Consider the following 27,106-nt stretch of genomic DNA (forward strand, 5'->3'; position numbering starts at 1 on the left):
ACTCGTGAATTACCTTCAGTTTTACAGGATTTCTGGGGAGTGGAGATTTTACCAAGCATGGTAAAGCTGGTTTCTTTTCGAACTCCAGATGATACCATGATAGAAGAATTTCCAAAACCCATTGGTCTGATATAGTGGATAGAAAAAGAGCGCATACACTCCACCAATATTCCTTAGCGCATACACTCCCCCAATATTCGATTGATATAGTGGATACCCAGACCTCTATGAAATTGAGTAGCCTTCCTCCTAGTGGCCAGGTCTGGGGTGACCCACCGTCAATGTTTTCGAGACTGAAAGGAAGGAAAGGACTTACCACGCCCCCTGCCCCTAAACTGAAAGTTGGAACGTTTAGATATCAGAGCTTCTAATTGCTTGCCAAACAACACATCCCCTTCACAGGGAAGACTCAGCAAATTCATCTTGGAACCTGGGTCTGCTTCCCAAATGTCGTAGCCATAGGGCCCTTCTTACAAGATTTGCAGTAGCCATTGATTTAGCATTAAGTTCCAAAATATTGTCAGAAGCTGATAAGCAGAAGGAAGTAACCATTTTTAAATCTGAAAGAAAAGATGTTACATATTAATTTTCTTGCAAAGCATGAGACAAGTTAGAAGACCACACCTCAGAAGCTTTAAGAGTAGAAAATAAAGCAAGCATAGGATGAAATAAGGCACCTTGTTGAAGATAGTCTTATTTTTGCTCCATTTTTTTATCCATGGCATATTTAAATGATCCTGCATCATCCACAGGAAAAATCCTCTTTTTTGAGAGTCTAGCAATTGCAGCATCAATTTTAGGAGGGGAAACAAACTGGGTAAGCAAATTATTTTCCAACGGAAAATTCTTATATATTTTATCAGGAACAGCAGACTGTTTATCTGGCTTTGAAAAGACGTTTAAATATATAGACTTCAGTTTATCAGAAACAGGAAATGACTGATCTGTGGTTTAATCTGTATTAAACCAATCAGATGGTCCCTAAAACTGTTCATCTTCAATGCCCAGGGAACACTTAATCCCTTTAATAAACTGAGAAATATTTGCAGTGTCAAACACCATAGGAAGGTCAGATTCTAAATCTTCACCATCAGAGGCGCAATCAGCATTTAGCAAATTATTCACAGAAACCTCAGGCGATTCAGAAAAGCTTCCACCATAAATCTGCCCAATACACACTTTACAACATTTCTTGTCTTGCCAGCAAGGATTAGAACAAAGGGAATAGTTGGGCATAGGCTGGGAAGTATCACCAAGAAAAAGCATAACCAGCCATAAATAAATAGTATGTACATAAGGCATTCAAGATACACACATAGAAAACAAATTATACCTTATAGTTGCCCCCGATTCCTCCTAGGCTGTAACGGCTTGAGGCTGTAGCTGAGACTGATCATTCTCATCCTCCATGTTAATGCTAAACACACAAATTTATTAAGTCCCAGAAGCTTATAAAACAAATGCATCCCCTTTTTCTTATAAAATTATTTGTGTGCCAAAAACGAGTGCTATAGCACTTACCGGAATGAAGATTCAACGATGCTGGTTCACAAAACTGAAAGGATGTTTCAGTACTTTCGTGGGGAAGAAGGAAAAACACTGTTAAAAGGCTGTGCCGAGACTTTGAAGGATTTACGCGTGATCATGACAGCCCTCAGTTGAGGCCCCTGCGACGTCCCTTACAAATGACGTCACAGTAACATTGCGGCCCCCACAAGGAAACCGTAAGGTACGGTATTCCCACCGCCTATCGCTATAGCAGTTAATGCAATCACAGAAGCCATGGCGCCGGACAGCTGGAAGGATCATGAGCTCAAATATGCAGCTAAGTAAGCTATATGCACAAAGGGGGAAAAAAAAAAAAATCTTGCAGCCCAGAAGGTAGAAACTGAGAGGGACTCCTAGCCCTGTCCACCTAGCAGGCTGGACAGAACTAGGAGGAGGAAGGGGTGGTGTCCTACTACAAGCTTTTATGGTAAATGAGGGGAGTGGATAATTCTGTCCATGCCCCTCTGGAGAGGGGGTCTCACTGGTATTACCAGGGGGGGCCAAGAGATAGAGAGAAAAATAATATATAATATACAGTGGGGGGAAAAGTATTTAGTCAGCCACCAATTGTGCAAGTTCTCCCACTTAAGAAGATGAGAGAGGCCTGTAATTTTCATCATAGGTATACCTCAACTATGAGAGACAAAATGTGGAAATAAATCCAGACAATCACATTGTCTGATTTGGAAAGAATTTATTTGCAAATTATGGTGGAAAATAAGTATTTGGTCACCTACAAACAAGCAAGATTTCTGGCTCTCACAGACCTGTATCTTCTTATTTAAGAGTCTCCTCTGTCCTCCACTCATTACCTGTATTAATGGCACCTGTTTGAACTTTTTATCAGTATAAAAGACACCTGTCCACAACCTCAAACAGTCACACTCCAAACTCCACTATGGTGAAGACCCAAGAGCTGTCGAAGGACACCATAAACAATCTGCAATAGGCAAGCAGCTTGTTGTGAAGAAATCAACTGTGGGAGCAATAATTAGAAAATGGAAGACATACAAGACCACTGATAATCTCCCTCGATCTGGGGCTCCACGCAAGATCTCACCCCGTGGGGTCAAAATAATCACAAGAGTGGTGAGCAAACATTCCAGAACCACACAGGGGGACCTAGTGAATGACCTGCAGAGAGCTGGGACCAACGTAACAAAGGCTACCATCAGTAACACACTATGCCGCCAGGGACTAAGATCTTGCAGTGCCAGACGTGTCCCCCTGCTTAAGCCAGTACATGTCCGGGCCCGTCTAAAGTATGCTAGAGAGCATTTAGATGATCCAGAAGTGGATTGGGAGAATGTCATATGGTCAGATGAAACCAAAGTAGAACTGTTTCTACCAAACACAACTTGTCGTGTTTGGAGGAGAGAGAACACCATAACTACTGTGAAGCATGGGGATGGCAACATCATGCTTTGGGGCTGTTTCTCTGCAAAGGGAACAGGACGACTGATCTGTGTAAATGAAAGAATGAATGGGGCCATGTATCATGAGATTCTGAGTGCAAACCTCCTTCCATCAGCAAGGGCATTGAAGATGAATCATGGCTGGGTCTTTCAGCATGACAATGATCCCAAACAACGAAGGAGTGGCTTCGTAAGAAGCATTTCAAGGTCCTAGCCAGTCTCCAGATCTCAACCCCATAGAAAACCTTTGGAGGGAGTTGAAAGTCTGTGTTGCCCAGCGACAGCCCCAAAACATCACTGCTCTAGAGGAGATCTGCATGCAGGAATGGGCCAACATACCAGCAACAGTGTGTGACAACCTTTTGAAGATTTACAGAAAACGTCTGACCTCTGTCATTGCCAACAAAGGATATATAACAAAGTATTGAGATGAACTTTTGATATTGACCAAATACTTATTTTCCACCATAAATTGCAAATATATTCTTTCCAAATCAGACAAAGTGATTGTCTGGGTTTGTTTCCACATTTTGTGTCTCATAGTTGAGGTATACCTATGATGAAAATTACAGGCCTCTCTCATCTTCTTAAGTGGGAGAACTTGCACAATTGGTGACTGACTAAATACTATATATATATATATATATATATATATATATATATATATATATATATATATATATATATATATATATATATATATATATATATATATATATATATATATATATATATATATATATATATATATATATATATATATATATATATATATATATATATATATATATATATATATATAATCAGATACTATAAGAAAAGATACGGTACAACTAAATACATTACCTTTATAGGGAATCAATCCTATGAGGTAAGTAGAAAGCGTCCTTATTAGGTTAAAGTTGTCCCTCAGCAATCTAGAAAAAATGCTTCTTTGCCTCCTCCGTGTGGTTAGAAACACTGCTTCCCTTCCTCTTTGGTGTGGTAGAAAATGTTCTCCTTTCGCAGCTTGCCTTTGTTCACCTCCCAGTATCACGTAATGTCATGAACATAAATAAGGGAACACAAATGTGGAAAAAAATAGTGCAACACTGTTTGTAAGCTTAAAACATATATTTAGTCAATATGTATAAAATGCTCACATTCTTAAACCTCACTCCAGTATGAGGCATCAGTTAGGCAAATCATTAATAGTTGAACACAACGGTTGCAAATTTCCAAAGCATACAGGTTAGTAACATCAGTCAATTGTGCAGGAAACCGGCATAAAAGCAATTTGTGGTATAAAATTGAATACAGTCTCTTAATTCTCTCCTTACGCGTTTCAAAGGTTTATAAACTCAAAATATCCTCTGATGAAGAAGGTAACCTATTGTTTATAAACCTTTGAAACGCGTAAGGAGAGAATTAAGAGACTGTATTCAATTTTATACCACAAATTGCTTTTATGCCGGTTTCCTGCACAATTGACTGATGTTACTAACCTGTATGCTTTGGAAATTTGCAACCGTTGTGTTCAACTATTAATGATTTGCCTAACTGATACCTCATACTGGAGTGAGGTTTAAGAATGTGAGCATTTTATACATATTGACTAAATATATGTTTTAAGCTTACAAACAGTGTTGCACTATTTTTTTCCACATTTGTGTTTCCTTATTTATGTTCATGACATTACGTGATACTGGGAGGTGAACAAAGGCAAGCTGCGAAAGGAGAACATTTTCTACCACACCAAAGAGGAAGGGAAGCAGTGTTTCTAACCACACGGAGGAGGCAAAGAAGCATTTTTTCTAGATTGCTGAGGGACAACTTTAACCTATAAGGACGCTTTCTACTTACCTCATAGGATTGAGGTTAAATCTAGTAAGTGGGCACTTCTAGCATATGGAGATGACAAGATAAAGAACGAGAATTGATTCTGCATAATCCTATACTAATTTGGGACTAAAATTACTTGTGTACTTTGTGTACTCTGTTTTTAAATAACAATGACATTGACAAAGGCACAATGCAGTGCCGAAACGTTTGTCTTTTAATCTAAGTAAATACATTTATATCTTTTAAAGAAAAGTCCAGTGAGTGCCTGGTTTTTGGAGGAGATATATATATTCTCCTTGAAAATAAATGCACTCACAGGTCTTCTCAGTCAAAGTGAAAACAAAGGTTTGTTTTATTGATGCAACGTTTTCAGGGATATCTTCCCCTTCATCAGCATAACATAGAAGTGAAAATGTGACCAATTTATACATACAAACAAATTAACACGCAATACCTGTGTGTAATCAGTGACCTCAAACATATCGGCATTAGGCTGGAACACAAGCCTTGCGTTCCACACAGAGTGAAAAAAACGGAAGTGCTATGCATCTAAGCACTGCCGGTGTGAGAATGTCAAAATAATATGATATAATATCCGATCTTAAAGGCAAGGTAAACTTGTGTGCACTCGTTAACAAAATTTATCAATAACAGAACAAATTAGCATAAGTTTAATTCATCATTTTTATTGTATTTATTTTTTTTACACGCAAATCTTATTTTTAATTGGTGTCCTGCAATGATTCCTCGTCCGCCCGACTTTTCTATAGAAGTGATTGACACTTCTCTAACACTGTGGCGTCCAATCACCGCTTTCTCCATGCGGTGGTGAACACAGCATATCAGACGTCATCAGACCGCACTGCGCATGCGTCCGACCCGAAACGTCTACACTGTTCAACACTGTTCACTGTGCAAAATGCTGACGTAGAGTGCGGGTGGGTTGGGTCTCTATGAAGAGAGCAAGAAAATAGGAAGTAGAAGCGGCGAGGAGTATTACAATAAACGGTACGCATATATTTTAATATTTTTCATGAAAATAAGAAATCAATTGTGTTAAACAACTTAGCGACTGCATTGCAGTGCTAAATAGAAAAGTAAACATGTTTTAAAACGTAGCAAACTTTACCTTGCCTTTAACTAGTTCAGATTTCAAATGTGTTCTGTAAACTTCCACTAATGATGTATTCGTACTATTGAACCAAACTGTGAGCCAACATATTATTTCATTACCATCATCGTGAGTGATAAATGTGAAAACACAGAAATGAAATCAACATAAAACATGCATCGATTGATACTGCATACACCATACCCAAACATATGACCGATGACATACTTATGTCGTATTCTCTCAGGTCCCTCTCTCCCACCTCAAAGGAATTGTGTGCACGGCAATAGCGCTGGTTACCATGGCAACCCAGATAAACACAACCGTACGCATATTCCATCTACGGTGTCAGAGATAGCTCAAAAGACTTGAGGCATGATGTTTGCAGATACCAACTAAAAGTGATAAGTGCTCCACAGCCCTGAAACCACCCCATTTCGAAATATCCCAAAATCATAAAATCAAATATATATAGAAAAGTATTTTTAAAGATATTAAGAACAACAAGCTTGATAGGATTTAGGCATATTCGGAACAATACCCTTTCCATAATGTTAATAATATCAAATTGAGAGCTATGCCCCCAGTGTCATAGAGTTGACATTCATATAGTAATCGTAATTATGTTGCCGTTTCCTGGCACACAAGTTGCAACCCATTAACTCAAAATAAAAGTAACTGTAAATGCAGGGCAAAATGATTAGCCCACAAGTGAGATACTATATGATCTCTACACTGACTTCCATATTTGTTAGACTATGTTGTATAGTACTGGGACCGGGTGTATCCCACCCCTATTGTGTAATATCCCCCATGGATAACAGACAACGTACTGCAATGAAGCATATTTTATCTCATGATTAGCATCATAAAAGAAAAATTGTCATACTACATCCATTCCTTATAAGTCCCATACACACACACACACAGAGAGTGACATCCGTTTTCACTGAAGAGATTAGACCAGATATGCCTGGATTGTTAGGTCTAGGAGAGCGCTAAGTGGGTAACTCTTAGAAATAGGACATATTGGCTAGATGGTGTTAAGGGATCACATAATGACCAAATTGCACCATGGGACTCGGTTAGAAGACAGTTGGTCTACCCTCCATAGGGTCTGGCCCCCAGTTCCACCGGTCCATACCAAACTCCAATTCTTACGTACCCCAAGTATGTATCTCCACCCTAGATTAGCATCTTAAAATCCGGTGGTGAATTAAGACCCCCTGGGATTATTGTGCCCAGGCGGTACATCCACTCGGCTTCTCATCTGTGTAGTGTCTTATCCCGGTCACCACCCCTGTCCAGGCAGGGGATATGGTCAATTAAAATGTATCTGATGGAGGATACTTGATGACCCATTTGGGCACAATGCCTTGCCACCGGTATGACACTGGGGGCATAGCTCTCAATTTGATATTATTAACATTATGGAAAGGGTATTGTTCTGATTATGCCTAAATCCTATCAAGCTTGTTGTTCTTAATATCTTTAAAAATACTTTTCTATGTATATTTGATTTTATGATTTTGGGATATTTCGAAATGGGGTGGTTTCAGGGCTGTGGAGCATTTATCACTTTTAGTTGGTATCTGCAAACATCATGCCTCAAGTCTTTTAAGCTATCTCTGACACCATAGATGGAATATGCGTACGGTTGTGTTTATCTGGGTTGCCATGGTAACCAGCGCTATTGCCGTGCACGCAATTCCTTTGAGGTGGGAGAGAGGGACCTGAGAGAATACGACATAAGTATGTCATCGGTCATATGTTTTTGTATGGCGTATGCAGTATCAATCGATGCATGTTTTATGTTGATTTCATTTCTGTGTTTTCCCATTTATCACTCACAATGATGGTAATGAAAAAAATATATGTTAGCTCACAGTTTGGTTCAATAGTACGAATACAGCATTAGTGGAAGTTTACAGAACACATTTGAAATCTGAACTAGTTAAGATCGGATATTATATCATATTATTTTGACACTCTCACACCGGCAGTGCTTAGATGCATAGCACTTCCATTTTTTTTCACTCTGTGTGGAACGCAAGGCTTGCGTTCCAGCCTAATGCCGATATGTTTGAGGTCACTGATTAAACACAGGTATTGCGTGTTAATTTGTTTTGCAATTTGTTTGTATGTATAAATTGGTCACATTCTCTTCTATGTTATGTTATGTTTTCACTTTGACTGAGAAGACCTGTGAGTGCATTTATTTTTCAAGGATTATACTGCTCATTCCTGCACCCAGGCGGATGTCCCTAGGAGGGCAACACAGCTAGATGGACGGTATTTTATATATATATATATATATATATATATATATATATATATATATATATATATATATATATATATATATCCTTGATCTACCGTACTGTGCTAGAGACTCTGTTCTATGGAGTGGTAATAAATGTAGGAATCCCCTCTTCAAAAACATTGATCCTTTTCTGAACCTTAAATGGACGCTACCAACCCTACGCATTCAACCACCACAAAAGGTGTTAAACACTACTTTAACAATGTGTTTAACCAAATTGTGGGCGTTAAACACATACTTACAGGCATTTTCAAAAGTGCTAAAATGTTTTAACAAATTAAAGAATTACATTTTCTTCATTACATTATCCCATTAGGCAGTGCTGATTGTCCGTTTCCATCACCTGCCTTTGGCATCAGTCTTTTTACTGGATCCCAACCCTTTGCAAGTAAACAGAGAGGCTAAATGCCAGCTATTTCCAGCTAACTGCAACCCAGATAGCACACAGAAATCTGACAAACTGCAATTACTATTTGCATGTCACTGCCCAGATTGTTTCATTGAGTTATTTAAAAGGGACACTGAACCCAAATTTTTTATTTCATGATTCAGATAGAGCATGACATTTTAAGCAACTTTCTAATTTACTCCTATTATCAAATTTTTCTTCATTCTCTTGGTATCTTTATTTGAAATGCAAGAATGTAAGTTTAGAGGCCGGCCCCTTTTTGGTGAACAACCTGGGTTGTCCTTGCCGATTGGTGGATAAATTCATTTACCAATAAAAAAAAAAAAAAAAGTGCTGTCCATAGTCCAAAAAAAAAGCTTAGATGCCTTCTTTTTCAAATAAAGATAGCAAGAGAACAAAGAAAAAATGATAATAGGAGTAAATTAGAAAGTTGCATACTCTATTTGAATCACGAAAGAAAACATTTGGGTTCAGTGTGCCTTTAATAAGAAGTTTTATCTAAAGATAAGTTTAGAATTATTTTTTCAGGTGCCAGATAGCCGACATATACTACAATCCAATAGATTACAAAAAGACACAGACAAGTCAAACACAATAATAATATAATGTGCACGTGTGTATAATATGTTTACTTTTTTTTTTTTTTTTAAATCAAGTACAGTAAAAAAAAGTCCAATAAAAGTATGTGACTGCAAGAATGCAGTATTGGTTTGTCTGTGGCAGTTGTCCTTGTCATAAAGTAATATGTTTACACAAACACATGAATGACTGGCCGATAGATGTCAAAATGTGCTTGCAGTGGATCAATATAGATAACAGAACAGTTGTGAAACGAGGCACAGAGATAAACACAGATGCACAGGAGAAAGTTAAAACTAACCTTCTTGGCTGCAGGAGAAGTACAGTTTAATGCTATGCAATGTGCTGTAGTATCCTACAAACGCCTACACAAAAAAGTGACAATATTGGATCAAACAATTGGCTTCTACAATGTACAGCGCAGTCAGCCTTTAGACCTAATTTTAGATGTCTGACATTTTGTGTCAAAGTTGCTTTTAAAAATTGCCTTAAGACATGCTTCTTTCATGCCAAGGAAGAGACAGGTGAATTGCAGCTATTTAGCCCTGCAGGTAATAAAAGGTCTTCAGCATATTATGCGCTGACTATCTGAATTGTACTACTATGCAGTAGGCTTACAGAAAACCACATATCAGAAAGCTCAATGGCCTAATACGTAACTACTATACAAAAAAAAGTCACTTATCTTGCAGTTCTTCTCTTTGCTAAAGACAATTAGGAACAGATATTTAGAACGGTTAGGACGTGTGAAGTCTACAGTGTTCTTACAGCTGGAAAACCTTTTTAAATTACAGGAAAAGGGGGCATGATTAAAAACCCCATTTTCCTTTGCTGTTTTACTACATAAAATTGAAGGGACAGTCTACACCAAAATATTTATTGTTTTAAAAGATAATCCCTTTATTACCCATTCCCTAGTTTTGCATAACCAACACAGTTATAATAATACACTTTATACCTTTGTGATTATCTTGTATCTAAGCGTCTGCAAACTGACCCTTATTTCAGTTATTTGACAGACTTGCATTTTAGCCAATCTGTGCTGGCTCCAAGGAACTCCACGAGCATGAGTACAATGTTGTCTATATGGCACATATGAACTAACGCCCTCTAGTTGTGGAAAAACTGTCAAAATGCATTCAGATAAGAGGCAGCCTTCAAGGGCTAAGTATGGCATATGAGCCTACCTAGGTTTAGCTTTCAACTAAGAATATCAAAAGAACAAAAGCAAAATTGATGATAAAAGTAAAATTTGAAAATTGTATGCCCTATCTGAATCAAAGTTTATTTTTGACTAGACTGTCCCTTTAAAGAAGGACTTGTTACCGCCATACTGGAAGCTTTTCAAACATGATATTTAGCAGCTGCAAGACTGGTACAGGACAGCACTGGTATACACTTTAGCAAATACAGTATGACTATGCAGTCACATTTAATTATATGCAGCATGAGTAATACATTCCCTAGCTCATCGATACTCACTACCACCCAACGGAACGAGTGACAAATTTGTCACTGCGAGTCAATGCTTAAGAACCACGTAAAATATTCTGATAGCTGAACCTTGCAAAATTATAAACAAGGGTGCAAGATAGTATTGATATAAAAACTTCATGCAATGTTTAAATGGCAAGCATATATAGGATTTGCAGTGTGATTAAGAGGACTCATAGCAAGCATCCAATATATAAAATCAGATAAACACATAAGGTGTCTTCTGACATATGCTAAAATGATATAAATACAATGTGCTAACTTTGTAGGTACTATATGAAGTCATAATATAACAAAGACTGTGGGATAGATAGATAGATAGATAGATAGATAGATAGATAGATAGATAGATAATAGGTACTCTATGATAAATTCACACATATACTGTATGTAACTACTGATGCATTAATATTTGAATAATATTTAGAAAAACAAAATCCACTGAAATTGTAAGTTATGGGTACAATAATGACTGAACTTCAGACTATTAAATTAATTGCCTCTGCTGATCAATATATGATAACCACTAAGTCTCAACCCCAGTATCTGGAAAACCTGGTAATATCTGTCCCACAGAATTTGCAATCACACTGTATACATATATCATCACTGCGCCAGAATGCATATTTCATTACTATTAGCAAATACATAATGCTATGTACACATAATATCACTAGGCTGACCATATTGCTGCTTTATGAAGGGACACATATGAAAAAAATACATATGTTAGGGTTCTTATACAAAACATTTCTTTAAACAGCCCTGATATGCATTTTTCATGTGTGTCCCTTTTTAAAGCGGCAATATGGTCACCCTAAATTCAACCCAATCATGGCAATGTCTGCAGAGGTTTTACCTGGATTTTACAACAACTGTTACCCACATGCTTCAGAAAAATGTTTTCTATAACAATATTTATGCATAGCCTCTGGTCATAACTGAAAGATCTGTGCTCCTAACATATAATGTGTAATATTTAGTACACACTAAAATCATTTGCACTAATGTGCTTTACAATCCATGACTTCCAATGTTGAGAAAATAATGATAAATGTTGATGACATCACATTTGCAGCCCCCACCCCAAATCCATGGCATCATACCTTCTATGTAATGCACTCCCTACATTATCATGCTTCATAAATAGATCATGTGTAACATTCACTATAGACAGCAATATTCTATTCACACATGGTCACTTCATAAGCTAGGTCCTAACACACACAATATGACTATTTGCTCATATCCTATCCAGTTGACATTCACTATAGTAACAGTGATTGGCAACCCATTCACTAATGCTCCATATCACCTTAAAGAGACACTGAACCCAATTTTGGTTTTTTTTTTCGTGATTCAGATAAAGCATGCAATTTTAAGCAACTCTAATTTACTCCTATTATCAAATTTTCTTCGTTCTCTTGCTATACTTATTTAAAAAAAGAAGGCATCTAAGCTTTTTTTGGTTCAGAACTCTGGATAGCACTTTATTGGTGGATGAATTTATCCACCAATCAGCAAGGACAACCCAGGTTGTTCACCAAAAATGGGCCGGCATCTAAACTTACATTCTTGCATTTCAAATAAAGATACCAAGAGAATGAAGACAATTTGATAATAGGAGTAAATTAGAAAGTTGCTTAAAATGTCATGCTCTATCTGAATCATGAAAGAAAAAAATTTGGTTTAGTGTCCCTTTAATATGGAAGACCCCCATCATATGTTAAGGCATCACCTGTGATATTGCGTCAATACACCTCCTACATCATGCAACACATTTGCTAGTTCTCCCTGTAGCACAATACTCTTGCTATGGTAGATCTCATCAGCACCACTACCTTCTGCATTATGCCATATCCCGTACATTACACCCACAAGCTAACTGGTCATATCATGGCATGTAAAGGAATTTTGCCACAACAGAGATTACCATAGCATTATTGTATCTTATATATAGGCCATACCATGTATAGCTTCTCACATGCATCCATCCCATTACTGACTATATCACGATATTCCAGAAATCCTTTCCCACCATACCTGTACCACCCACCCTCTGCAACGTGCAACAACATTGCGATGTCATATTGCCAAACTATGCGCCCACATGGCTGCCAACCAGTTACCATATCGTGATACTCCAGGATGCCTGTCACGATAGACGTGCACCTGACACAATTTCAGATCAGACAGATACACATGCAGCACTCACTTTCTCTGCAGGGTGGTGGCCGGGCTGTTGCTGGTGCTGTGTCCCCCGCCTGCCCCGGGACTGGAACTACGAGAGGCAGCCCGGTTGGCCCGTTCCCTGGCGGCAGAGTGTGGTGCATCCCGTGGCCGCTGATGGTGGTGATGATGATGGTACGACTGACTGTGGTAGCCTGGGTGGTGATGCCCGTAACCCCCGCACCCACCGGGCTCCCGGTAGTCTGCTCGGTGCTGTTGCTGCTCCCTGCTCTCCCGCAGTTCCCGGTTCTCCGCGCTCACCCGATCCAGCTGCACCTCCAGCTCCTCAATGCGGCGCCGCTGGGTCTCCAACAGCTTCTGCTGGCTTTCGATAATGTTGTTGAGCTCCAACAAATACTCAACAGCCCGGTTCGGCGACTCCTGGCCCCCGGGGTTGGCTCCCGAGCCGGCTCCCCCTTCCATGGCTGCTCCGCAGGAAGGTACCGGGTGCGGGGGCAGCTCAGGCTGGGCGGCCGGGCATGATGCCGGGGGCGGAGCGCACAATGCTGCTGCCGCGGCGGCTGCTTCTGCTGCAGTCACTGCGCACTGACAGCGGGAGGGGCGTGGCCGAGCAAAAATGGGCGTGGAAAGGGAAGGATACACGATGAATAGGCGGGGAAAATGTGCGTCAATGTCCAAAAATAACCAATCAAATAAGGAGGAGGGAAATAGGTGAAATGTCTTAACCAACCGAATGTGAAGCACCTTCAACCTATCATTTATGATACCTATGAAGGCTATGAAGAAGGAGAACTACAAATCCCATCATGCTTTGAAATAGGAGTTCCATAAAAAGGAAAATAAATATATGGGCTGTGATAACATACACGTGGTTACAGCTGGCACTATGTGCGGGTGTTCTGATCTCAACACTCGGGGGTTGTTATTACATTCTGATTGTCACAGTTTACACATAATTGTAAGAGTAATTACAATAAATGCAGTTATGTTATCACACATACAAGGTGAAACCTGAAGGACATTAATACAGCTGTCTGTATCAAGTTTATCCTTATGAACTACATACTGTATCTACATTCCAGTATAACCTCATCATCTAGAGAGATAACATACCAGGACCCTCTGTCTCTTTAGACCAGGAGCTTTCAAACCTGTCCTCTGGCTTCCCTAACAGGTCAAATGTAAGGATTTACCTTGTGTGAGAGCAGGTTAACCCCTTTAGGGGGGGGGGGGGGGGGAACTGCTTAGATTGGAACAAAGTTCCTATGTAAGTACTTGCTGGAAATATTAAATCACATGAACATTGATGTGATCATGCGATTTCAAAGCCGGGATCGGATCATGGGGGACTGCCTACACTAGGCATGACCCAGTCTGATTTTTCATTAGCTAAAAGGAGGAGGCTACAGTATACCATATAAAGGTAGGACGTTCCATGCTATCCTAAATGCGTTAAAGCCTAGCGCTGTTAGGACAGCATGTTTACTAATCAGTTATTTCACCTGTGATCCAGTTTAGATATCCTGAAGATCTGGCCTGTTAGGGAAGCCTGAGGAAAGGTTTGAAAACCCATGACTTAGACATATAAAAGGGCAAAACAAATTTCCTAACAATCAACAAATTTTTTTAACATTTTAAAGCCGTTATGTTGTTCTATTCCGTCATAATTAGACTGGGCTTTAAAGCCGTTATGACGGAATAGAACGTCATAGCTAAGGCTGTCCTGAAGCCTTCGGTGCTGTCAGGATTTGATCGCGGTCTGGAGGGTGTTCCTAGGGTTGCAGGGACGCCCCCCAGACGCAATCCAATAGTTGAAATCAATTTGTACATCATGGACACAGTAATAAGGATCAAGACAGATACCTTAAAGGGACAATCCAGCCAAAATTGGAAACCACATGGGTGCATTCCGGTGTTAAACTGAAGCATTTTTGTAATATACATGTATTAGCTAAAATGCTTCTAATAAAAGCTATAGCTGTTTCAAAAGTGTATTTAAGTATGCACCGTGCACCGGCATTTTAAACCCAGCACTTGCTCAGAGAGCCTAATGTGCATGTACTATCTGGTAATGACTCAATTTGTTAATTGCTGACATGATACAAGCCCCACTGATGCTCTGAGCTGCTGCAATATTTAAAATGTAGGTACAGTGACAATATCTAGCTATGCTTCACGTGCAGAGTAAAATGTTAACATTAAAACAGTGATAACTTTTACTAGAAGCATTTTTGCCAGTACATGTATATTGCAAATGTGTTTATATACAAAGACGTAATTAATATATGTGCATTTAAATTTTGACCGGTACGTCCCTTTAAGCGATCATTTTTCCTACAGCCATCTGCAAACATACTGCTTTGACTACTGTAATGGAATAGACTACTGAGAAACACCAACAAGAAATTACCTTGATTATGTCACATTACCCATGAGCAGGGCTGGATTGGCCTACCAGGATACCAGGAGATTTCCCGGTGGGCTGCAGCAGCTGGGGCTGGAAAGCTACAATTTAAAGGGGTGATTAATGGATGCAAATGGGTTGTAGGGTTGCTATTTAATTTTGAAAAAAATATTGGGGAAGAAGTGTCCCAATAATCCCCTTTGAGAAAAATTGGGGCATGTGCATTCTACCGACTCAATGGAAAATAAGGCGGGTCTTCATATTTTTCCAGGGCTGCTTTTTATTCCCAGTCCAGCCCTGGTCTTGAGAGCCATAATAGAAACAAAAAGGGCCAGACAGAAAATTAATTCAAAAATCCCAACTTTTCTGTGGTTATAAGATTCCTCCACTTCCTGCCACTGTCAGGCCTTTTTAATCAAATATTAGGACAGACAGAAAAAAGTTATGCTTACCTGATAAATTATTTTCCTTCAGATTGATGATAGTCCATAGGGCTCCATAATATGTAGGATATAATTCCGACCAGTAACCCACAGAAGAGCTTAAATTCTCTTCCACCTCTCCTCAGTTTAACACATAGCCAAGCAGAAAATATGAAACAGATATGTAGGAAGCAGGGTCTATAGAGGTGCAAATAAGAACCGTCACCAAAAAATTGAAATGGGTGGCGCCTATGGACTTATCATCATTCGAAAGAAAAGAAGTTATCAGTTAAGCATACATTTTGTTTTCTTTCATATGATGATCGTCTATAGTGCTCCATAACATGTGTGATTAATACCCAAGCCTTCTGCCCTTTATTAGTCCCAGAGTAACAGGGGCGTATTAAGGCATAGGCCAACAAGGCCGGTGCCTAGGGCAGCAGATTTTTAAGGGGCAGCAGAATTTTGAGTCCCTAGGGCCACTCTACTGAACTCAGGGCCGGGTGGCTAAATCAACCAATTACTAATGACTTAAATGGCTGGCCCGGCTATTGCTATCCTATGGGATTGTATGTGGGTGCGCTTGACGTGGTGACAGTGGAGGCGGAGCTCACTTGCGCAGCCTGGCTTGGACTGAGAGGGAATGTGGTATTCTTCCTGGCTCCACGTGTGATTGAGACTCACACAGACTAGACAGTGCAGTGTGCACTACACCGTGACCACTGTGAAACAGCATATGCCTTTCTCCCTTCAATACATCTTCATTAGGCATTAAAATACTTAAACGGATTAGTCACTAAATACTTGTACATTTACTGTTTGTCTATCTGTCATACATGCAAAGAATAAGTATTTATTGCTGAATCTATACAACTTTGTGACTTAAAACACAACTGAAAATATTAAGGGATGTGTATAAAGCGCCTCAACAGGCTGGGTGATGTCTGACCCAATGTACTGACCAGACACCAATATAGTTCAAAAGCCCTTTATGTGAATTAAAATGAAGTTTAAAAGCCCATAATAAGGGATTGGAAGTAAAATCTTAATTTATTACAAATAATAATAACATAAAAACATATAAACAAATAGTAGTAATAGTTCACTTGAGGCCAGCTAGGAGGCCTCACGTATAAAGCTTAAGGGTAATCACCTGTGGCGCTTATTCTATTTGTTCAATTACAACTGAAAATATGTTGTATTGTTTCTGAATGTATTAAATGCATACAAGTATATACTTTATTATGATTGTCATCATGTGTATTTTTTAAGTACTTTTAAAGGCCAGTTTGTATATTCATTACATATTTATCCAAGCAGATATTTTGCTTAAATAACTGTCAATCACCAAAGAAGATGTTTAAGGTTAAACAACTACCTACTGACAAACTATCATACAGTGAAGGATATTTTTCATCTGACTTGCAAAATAATGTCTTAATATATATATATATGTGTGTGTGTGTGTGTGTGACCAAAGTGAATGTAAGCCCTGGTGAACATCTACTTAAAAAGACATTATTTTTTTTTATTTTTTACACCCTGCCAAAAAATATTATGTATAAAAAAAAGGCCTTAAACCTGGGGTGGGGTGGGGTTGGGCAGCAGAATTTTGAGTGCCTAGGGCAGCACAAAACCTGAATACGCCCCTGCAGAGTAATGAACAAATAAGCTGGAAGATTGTCTGAACTCCTTAGTAGCTTGAAGATAAAATTTCAATGCTTTGACTACATCAAGATTATGTTAAAAAAAAAAAAACGTTCCGTAGCATTAGTAGGATCTGGACACAAAGAAGGAACAACAATCTCCTGATTGATATTTTCAGAGGAAAATACCTTAGGAAGAAAATCATATTTAGTATGAAGCACAGTTTTATCTTTGTGGAAAACAAAAAATGGAGAATCACAGGATAAAACCAATAACTCAGAAACTCTTCTAGCTAAGGAAATTGCTAACAAGAATAGCACTGTCCAGGATAAGAATTTGATATCAATGGAATGCATCAGGTCAAAGGGAGAACCTTGCAGAACAGAAAGAACTAAATTCAAATTCTAGGGCAGACAAATAGGACTCACAACTAGCCTAATTCCTACTAGTGCCTGGACAAAAGTCTAAACAACAGGAAGTTTAGCTAATTTTATCTTGTAAAAACGGGAGAATTCTAGGAATCCTAAAGGGATACCAAGAAAATCCTCTGGAAGAACACCATTCAAAGTGTGCCCTCCAAATTTTGACAACTTTTTTGGTGAAACCTTTTTCTGGCTTGAATTAGAATGTCAATAATTGAATCAGAGAACCCTCTACGTTTCAAAACTAGGCGTTCAACCTCCACGCAGATTTGAGATTCTGATGGGAAAGAAACCTTTGAGATAATAGATCTTGTCTTAGAGGAAGAAGAGGACATCTGCACTAGATCCGCATACCATGTTCTGCAGGGCTAGGCTGGAGCAATCATTTGAGCAATTACTCTTGGAAGTAGAACAAATGGAGAAAACAGGTACGCTAGATGCAAATTCCATGGAAACACCAAGGTGTCTATCATTTTAACCTTTGAATCCCTTGATCTTGCACAGTAGATTGGAAGATTGTGATTTAAATGGGCGGCCATTATATCTATGTCCGGTAGACCCCATTAGATCACCAATGGATCAAAGATGTCCTGATGGAGAGACCACTCTCCTGGATGGAGCGACTGACGGCTGAAGTAATTCACTTCCTAATTGTTCACTCCAGGAATATGAACTAATGACAGGGAGCAATATTTCCTCTATACCCGAAACATAATTTGGGATACTTCCTGCATAGCCAGTGGACTGCGGGTACCTCCATGATGATTTATGAAGGTCACCGCCATGATATTGTCCTACTGGAGGCATATAAACCTTTCTTCTTTTAAGAGGGACCAGGACTGCAGAGCTGAAGTATCACTCAGAGTTCTAGACCGCACCCCAGCCAAAAAGCATCTGTCGTCACAATAGCCCAAGGGTCAAAGAAGTACTGTGTATCCACCAAGAGAGAGACTGTCTGACGGACAAGTCCAGAGCAATCTGCTGATCCAATTGCAGATAATTCTTTGACTTCTGATTGAGCATAAATAGTTAAAGGGGTGGCAAGTAAAGGCGGGCAAAGGGAACTGCGTCTGAAGCCACAATTATTAGACCCAATATCTCCATGCATTGAGCTACTGATGGAAGCATGTTGCAGGGACAGACACACCTTCTGAAGTTTTATTTGGCATGATTCCAACAAGTCTGCATTAGGAAAGAATCTGTGATGACTCCTAGAAAGGATACAATTGTAGCTGGAGATAAAGAGCTCTTTGGAACATTGATTCTCCAACCGTAGTCTTGGAGGAAAGATAACAGCCTTTAAGTGGGAGCAATAGCTAGAGACGGGGGAGAAGCCTGCACTAATATATCCTCCAGATAAGGGGCAATTGAGATCCCCTGAGTTCTTATCACCCATGTGAAGATGCCAGGAGCTGTAGCCAGACCAAATGGAAGGTCAACATACTGGTAGTGTTTGTCTAGGAATGCAAACCTTAAGAATTGATGGTGATCCTTGTTGATAGGGATGTGCAGGTATGCATCCTTGAGGTTTATGGTAGACATTAATTTACCCTATTGGATTAAGGGTAAAATTGTGCAAAGTTTTCCATCTTGAAAATAGGGACCCTGACAAATTTGTTTAGGGTTTTCAAATCTAAAATTAGTCTAAAAGTCCCTTCCATTTTTGGAACAATGAAAAGATTGGAGTAAAACCTTTGACCCTTTTTGGACAAAGGTACTGGGATAATTACTCCCATATCCTCTAAATCATGAACACATCGCATGATGTCAGCCGTTTTTGCAGGATTTTTTAGGACATGAGACAGATGGAATCGTCCTCAAGGAAGCCTGGGGAAAAAGCCTATGCTGTAGACCTGGGATATGTTTTGAACCCAGGGGTCCTAGACTGACTGAAACCAGGCCTTCTGAAAAGGCTCAGTCTACCCCCTACCAGAACGAATATGGACTGGGGACTGCACCTCCATGCAGACTTTGTATTGCAGTTGGACTTCTTGGACTGCTTGCTTTTTGTCCATGAAGAACCAGGCTTCCAGGCCAGATTGGAGAGCTCAGGTTTTTGAGAAGAGGAGTGCTTCTGATCTCCTGAGGAACAAAACCTATTATTTGGTTTGTTCTTTTGCTTAGATTTCTTGTCCTGCGGGAGAAAAGCTCCTTTTCCACCAGAGTTTTAATAATTGAGTCCAAATCAGAACCCAATAGGATCTTCTCTTGGAAGGAAAGAGACATTAACCTATTTTTTTAAACCATGTCTGCGGACCATGATTTTAACCATAAACCCTTCTTCTAATAACTGCCATAGACATGTTCTTGACATCAATTTTGATGATGTCCATTACTGCGTCAAATTTAAAGACATTAGCAATTTTAAGGGCTCTATGCAATTCTGGAAGTATTCAGCAGAGTATTGATCAAAAAACATATTTCTAGAGGGCCCTGCCACAGCGATAGATACTGCTGATTTAAGCAGAAGACCTGTATGAAGGAAGAGCTTTTTTTAAAGAGGTGATATCCTCCATGTGAATGGTAGTGCATTTGGCAAGAGTGGAAATAGCTTCATCAACCTTGGTTATGTTTTGCCATATTTCCACATTCTGTTGTAGAACCGGGTACATTCTCTTAAACCTGGAAAAAGGAGCAAATGGAATACCATTTTTTTCCCCATTCTTTGGCTATATAGTCAAAGACCAAAACTGGAACCTAAAATACCTATGGAATCATAGGAAGAGCTTTGAAAACAACATTTAACTGATTTACAGGCTTGTTTTCAGCAGGTTTATTCTCAGAAATACCCATTTCTCAGTACTTCATTCAACAAGGTGCAGATATGATCCACTTTAAATCTGAAAGTTAACCCCTTAACGACAGAGGACATTCCAGGTACGTCTTACAAAAAACTACCCTTAACGACCAAGTACCTGCTGTCAGGGTTTTTTCCCTGTTTTGTTTGCCATGTGCTGCTGACAGCCATTTTACTCACCTCTCTTGCTGACTCTGGTGCATACCCTGTGATGCTGCTCATTTCCTGCACTTCCTTTTATGGCCAGATTGGTGTACATCATCCGTGTGAGACAGGATGCAGTCTCAGAATTGTGATGTCATCACTTATTATTTAAAGGGCCTCTGTTCAGTATGCTTTGCCCTTGCATTGTCTGAGACCAGTTTGTGAGAGCTCCTGTGTATTACCTGGCTGTCTGACGTCCCTCCTGGTTCCTGATCCCTGGCTTGTTCCTGACTCTGTTGTTCTCCTTGTTCCTGATTCCAGCTCGTCTGACTACTCGCTTTGGCTCCTGACTCGACTCGTCTGACTACCAGCTCTGGTTTTGATTCCTGGCTTGTTTTTTTACTTGTGGACTTTTTATTATTTTTTGCTATTAATAAAGGTGTGATTATTTTTGTACTTCTCGTCTCAGTCTGATTCCTGGCATCCTGACACCTGCCTGACACGTCCTCTGGGGTTTGAAGCTCTGGAATCGACAGTGATTGCTTCCAGCTGCTTCCAGGGTATTGTAGTGATGCCTCGATATTGAGGCATCACTGCAATCCCCTTTTTTACCCACCGATGCAGAGAGGGCCCTCTCTTCATCGGCCATCGATGGTGCAGATGGTTGGTGGGTGGGAGCTGTAGCAGGGAGGCGGGGTGGGCGGCCCATGGATGTTCCTAGATCCGGATCTCACCTCACACCCGGTTGCACGTCGCTGCTGGAGTGCGGACGGGGGTGGCGTGCGCGTGTCACAATTACATAATTGTGTTTAAAATGTGTAGGAAGGATGGACACAGAGGGGGGGAATAAATGGTTTTGCAAGGGATCTGGGAGGGGTAGGGTATTGAGGGGGGGGGCAGCTACACTACAGAAAATAGTTTTTTAAATAAAAATAAAACACATTATTTGGGGCATATTGGGTACTGGCAGACAGCTGCCAGTACCCAAGATGGCGGCAAATAGGTAGAGGGGAAAGGGTTAGAGAGATGTATGGGCGGGATCAGGGAGGTTGGGGGCTAAGGGGGGATCCATTACTGCAGACTGAATATAAAAAAAAAAATGCCTTTTATTTTAGTACTGGCAATGCCAATGCCATGATGAAAATAATGGTATCTTTAAGTCCATTTAATGGCAAGAAAAACGGTATATAATATGTGTGCGTACAGTAAATGACTAAGAGGAAAATTACAGCTAAACACAAACACCGCAGAAATGTAAAAATAGCCATGGTCCCAAACTGTCAGAAAATGGAAAAGTGGTCTGGTCACTAAGGGGTTAAGGGTCAGGAACTGTCCTGTTCACCAGATGACAGTTCCCCATCTGAACTGGATTTTTTTTTGAGCCCTCAGAGTGAGTGCTCTGAAGCAGGACATGTATTTGAGGTTGAGGGGAAGAAGTTTGCATGTCCCCATTAAGACAGTGAGGTAAATCACCAGATTTGCATTTACGCTTACTTGGCTTGGGGGTAGCCACTAAATATTTTGCCTTAGCCCTATGTGAATTATCTTTTAAATTTAGAAGTAAAATCAGTAAAGGTTCACTGAGTAATATATACAGAAACAGGACATAATTCCTAAGAGGAAGTATAGGGATGCGGCTGATTTGCAAACAGAAATTGAGGTACAAGTTCATTGACCTGGCACACTGGAAGAGATTTGCAAAATAGAAACAAAAATGTACAGGTAGAGGTATCAGTAGGACCCTCTTCCATAGTGTTTGACATAGTTTCAGTGGGAACAGATTCACTGTGTTCTATTATGAACAACACGCATACACTGATAAAAATGTAATGGTAGACAGCCCTCTACAGTAGCCAATTTACCCCCCTGCACCTGCAAAGTGCATAACAGGAAAGGTAATACCTAGGCCCTATAATAAACTTACTGACAATCTGCCCCCAAGTGACTCCCTGGCAGCTCCTGTGTGGGTACTCACTGCCCCCAGTGACAGGATTTATTATGAGGCTGTTTTCAGGTAAAAAAAAAAAAAAAAAGGCAGACAGATGCTTTGAAGGCCTTTTGCTCCCCACCTACAGCTCTGGAGTGAGAAGAAAAAGTCTGCAATGCTAAAGGGACAGGGCTACCACCTGGAACAGTGGCAGGGCCGCAGACAGGCTAAAAACAGTAGGAAAAGGCTTAATAAAGATTTAGTGCAAAAACATACCCCAAAAACATTCCCTATATGCTGCATAGGCTAACCGGATGCCTAGTGAGGGAACCATGGTTTTCTTAAAGAGCCATATCTCCATTTTTTATTTTTAAAAAAGGGGTCCCAGGGCTGCCAAATAGTCCAAAAAGGGTGTCAGTGGTCTGATAATGCCCTCATAAGCAATGTAGGGTAATTATATTCCTGTTTTAGGAAAAAAAGTGTGTCAGTGGGAGAGCAGGCTAAGTCCCCTGGCTATGCTGTACCTATGTCAGAGTTCCTTCTAATAGCCTGTGTGCTGTTGTAAGTGGCTGGCCTGAAGTTGCCCCCCTCTAATGGCTTACCAATTCCAAGACTGTAGCAGTACCCAGTAGAGATCCCGGCATGTGCTTATACAAGTAGAGCATAGGATTTGTGAGGAAAAACTGTTATCCCAAAGGGGAAGGATAATGGACATATCCCCGTAACGCCTGAGGATAGTTATGGCTGAAATCTCTAGGGAGATACTGCGCACATAACAAGGTATTCCTATGACCCTGTATCATTCAGCTTGCTGGAAATCTCTTCTGTCTTCTTTGTGAATATGTCCCAGGGATAAAGGGTCTCACATTGGTCTGAGCTACCAAACATTAATCCATAAGCAAGTAGCTGAAACACCTTTATTCTCTTCCTTCTCCTGGGAGGCCAAGAACAAATACTGAGGAGATATGTGAGATGGGAGGGAATTTAGGCTTGTGTGGGTTCTTAAGCTCTTGTGTGGGAATCCCACAATTTATGGAGTCCTATGGACTATAAGCATTATAAGAAATACTGCAGCCTAAGGACGCAAGCCAAGATGTTAACATTTTTTTAAGCATGATTTAATTTCTAGTTATTTTGGCTGACACTAGTAGCACTCTTAAGTTACCAAAGCACTAAAGTCAAAGTAGAAAAAGAGAAAACCAACAAAATTATTCTGCTAAAAAAAGGAGATTTTTAGTATTAAATGCAGAAATAAAAATATTTTCTTTCAAATTTGGCAATGGTAGAAGCACATAAATCTATACTATAATCGTGTTTCTAACGCGTCCGTCGCCAGTTGCGCACGCATCCTCAAAGGAATGTTGGCTGTGCGAGGCAGCCAAAAGAATGTTGGCTGCGCATGCAGCCAAAATAATTCATCTGGATGCAGCAAAGCTGCATCCCGGTGGATTCCAAAAATGGCTGTGTGGTAAAAGAATCCACAGCAGGTTCTTTCCTCACCCTGCCATTTTCAGAAGCCACCAGGATGCAGCAAAGGCAAACGGAGCATTACAAAAAAAAAAAAAACTAACCACCCGCAATAAGTATTAAAAAAAAAAAACTAGCTGCCCGCCAACCCCAACATCGCAAACTACCTAATACATCTATTAACTCCTAATCTGCCATTCCCCCACATCGCAAATTAAATAATTAATTTATTAACCCCAAAACCGCAATCCACCACCAACCTTGCATTCAATCTTCAGTGTGCGGCGGACGATCGCATGAATAGGATCCTCTACGCCGCCGAGGATAGCCACATCTGGGAAGACCGATCCGCACCGCGCCGCCTTCGCTGTGGATGAAGAAAGAAGCTGATGGACCCACCTCCTGGAAGAAGACCTTCTCCGCCGGTCTTAAGACCGCTGCTTCTTAACATCTGCAGCATTCGGACGATAATAAATCCGCACCTATATATTTAAAGGGACATTAAAGTCAAAATAAAACCTTCATGAGTCAAAGCATGCAATTTTAAAGAATTTTCTATTTGACTTCTGTCAGGTCTGCCCTTTAGGCAGGGCGAGAGGGGCAGCCACTCCAGTGTCCTTGCTTTGGCAGCCCCACCCTATCATAAAGGGTTAGGGTATGAGAAGATGCAATATGCAGCCTGTATTTAGTTTATGAAGGAATGTTTAAGGTATCAGGAGGTGTAATATACAGTATACTGTTATTCTTTATATAGGATACACTGAATGTTGGTACAGGGTTTGGCCATACAGAGGGAGGGGAATAAGGGGGCTGGGCCAGGGGCCCAAAGAAATGTTGGACCTGACATGTTGCTTCAGAGGGCCATCATTTCAGGCTCGCCTAAAACTGAAGTTAAGAAACAGCGGATCCAATCCGATTGGGATGATTGACAGCCCTTGCTAGCAGCCAATTGGCCGCCAGTATGCAGGAGGCAGCATTGCACAAGCATTTCACCAGAAATGCTTGTGCAATGTTAAATGTGGAAAGCATATGCAACAGCGAATCATGTCTTCTCGACATTTAGTAAATCTACCCCATATTATCTAATATGCTTTCTTGAAAAGATAACCTAGGATAAGAAGCAGGAATGCACTACTGGGAGCTACCTGCTTATTGGTGGCTGCACATTTATGCCTCTTGTCATTGGCTCAACAGATGTGTTCAGTTAGCTCCCAAACATCACCTACGGATACCAAGAGAATTAAATAAATTAGATAGCAGAAGTAAATTAGAAAGTTGTTTCAAATTGTTTGCTCTTTCTGAATCATGAAAGAAAAACTGGGGTTTCATGTCAGTTTCTTTACAAACAGAATACGCATGTTTTTCTTCACATGACCTGGGTGGACATGCATAGTATATGCGTTATTTTCAGGTAGTACATTTGACAGGTGTCCCTCATTGTACAGGCTGTGTAGCTCAGGAATGTTTTGTAAAGGTTAATAAAACACAGATTTTTCTGGTTTCTTTTTTCTTTTTATTGACAATAAAAGTGTGACCAGATACGTTGTTTTTTTTCTATTTGCAAACTCTGTATTATAAATTTATTTGAGGGATACACTCCTTTATGCCTCAAACTGGTTTGCTGAGTTAACGTTGTTCATGCCACGTGACACATATAATTTGTGGCTCTCTATTTACACTAACATATTTGTTATTTTGTAATCTATTTGTGTTTGCTGAGTAAGAAATAGAGCGTTGTTTCTCTGCAACTCACATTGAACTGTTGTCATAACCAAAACTTTACCTACAATGACCTCTCAGTGTCACACTTCAAAATGTGTTCTAGACTGAAACATCAAATCATTAGTGGATTTATTTTTATATGTGAAAAGCACTTTACCAATCAGAAAATAAAAGTGATGTTGGTATCCATGGTAATTTTTTTACGAAAACATAAAATTTAATGTAGGTAAAAAAATACAATATAAAGAGTTGCATAATTCTAAAACAAGTATTGAACAAATTAAAGGAATAGTAAAGTCAAGATGAAACTTTCATGATTCAGATAGAGAATGCAATTTTAAAGAACTTTTCAATTTACTTCTAATATCTAATCTTCTTAGTTTTCTTGTTATCCTTTGCTGAAGAGCATATCTAGGAAGGCTCAGGATCAGCATGCACTGTCTGGGAACTAGCTGCTGATTGGTGGCTCACCTGATATATTCTACTAGCTTACAGCAGTGCATTGCTGATTCTTTACCAAAAAACTAAAAGAATGGAGCAAATTTAATAATATAAGTCAATTGAAAAGTTATTTAACAGATTGTGTATAAAATATTTTTGTGTTTTTTATGTCCCTTTAAAGTGACATGAAACCCAAAAATGTTATTTAATTATTCAGATAGAGCATACTCTCTTTCACTTACGGGTACCCATAAGTTAACATTTATTTTTAGCTAAGAAAGTGACATAGGCCCTCGATTTATCAATCTGTCGACAAGTTTACTACCGGGGATGCAGACCTATCTGCTTTTTATAGCTAGTAACGGTGTGGTTGATGAGCGTACTTATTATAGAAAAACATAATTTATGTAAGAACTTACCTGATAAATTAATTTCTTTCATAGTGGCAAGAGTCCATGAGCTAGTGATGTATGGGATGTACATTCCTACCAGGAGGGGGCAAAGTTTCCCAAACCTCAAAATGCCTATAAATACATGTCCCACCTCACTCAAACCTTAGTTAACGTGTAGCCAAGAAGTGAGGTGTAAAATAAGGAGTAAAACATAATTTATGCTTACCTGATAAATTTATTTCTCTTGTAGTGTAGTCAGTCCACGGGTCATCCATTACTTATGGAATATATCTCTTCCTAACAGGAAGCTGCAAGAGGATCACCCAAAGCAGAGCTGCTATATAGCTCCTCCCCTCACATGTCATATTCAGTCATTCGACCAAAGCAGACGAGAAAGGAGAAACCATAGGGTGCAGTGGTGACTGGAGTTT

At 39.7% G+C, this 27,106-nt stretch overlaps 1 protein-coding gene across 2 annotated transcripts in view; it reads right to left on the minus strand.

The window, feature by feature from the left end:
- Positions 1 to 13,452, minus strand: part of IQSEC2 (IQ motif and Sec7 domain ArfGEF 2) — a 701,326-nt gene extending 687,874 nt beyond the window's left edge. The window contains exon 1 of one of the 2 annotated variants that reach the window (XM_053695379.1): positions 12,916 to 13,449. In XM_053695379.1, coding sequence (XP_053551354.1) covers positions 12,916 to 13,352 — 437 coding nt within the window. In that variant the 5' untranslated portion in view covers positions 13,353 to 13,449. Of the gene's footprint in view, positions 1 to 12,915 lie in introns of both variants that reach the window. The other variant, XM_053695385.1, reaches the window with a different exon arrangement.
- Positions 13,453 to 27,106: the final 13,654 nt, after the last annotated feature.

The sequence above is a fragment of the Bombina bombina genome, chromosome 12 (genome assembly GCF_027579735.1).
Source record: "Bombina bombina isolate aBomBom1 chromosome 12, aBomBom1.pri, whole genome shotgun sequence".
NCBI lineage: Eukaryota > Metazoa > Chordata > Amphibia > Anura > Bombinatoridae > Bombina > Bombina bombina.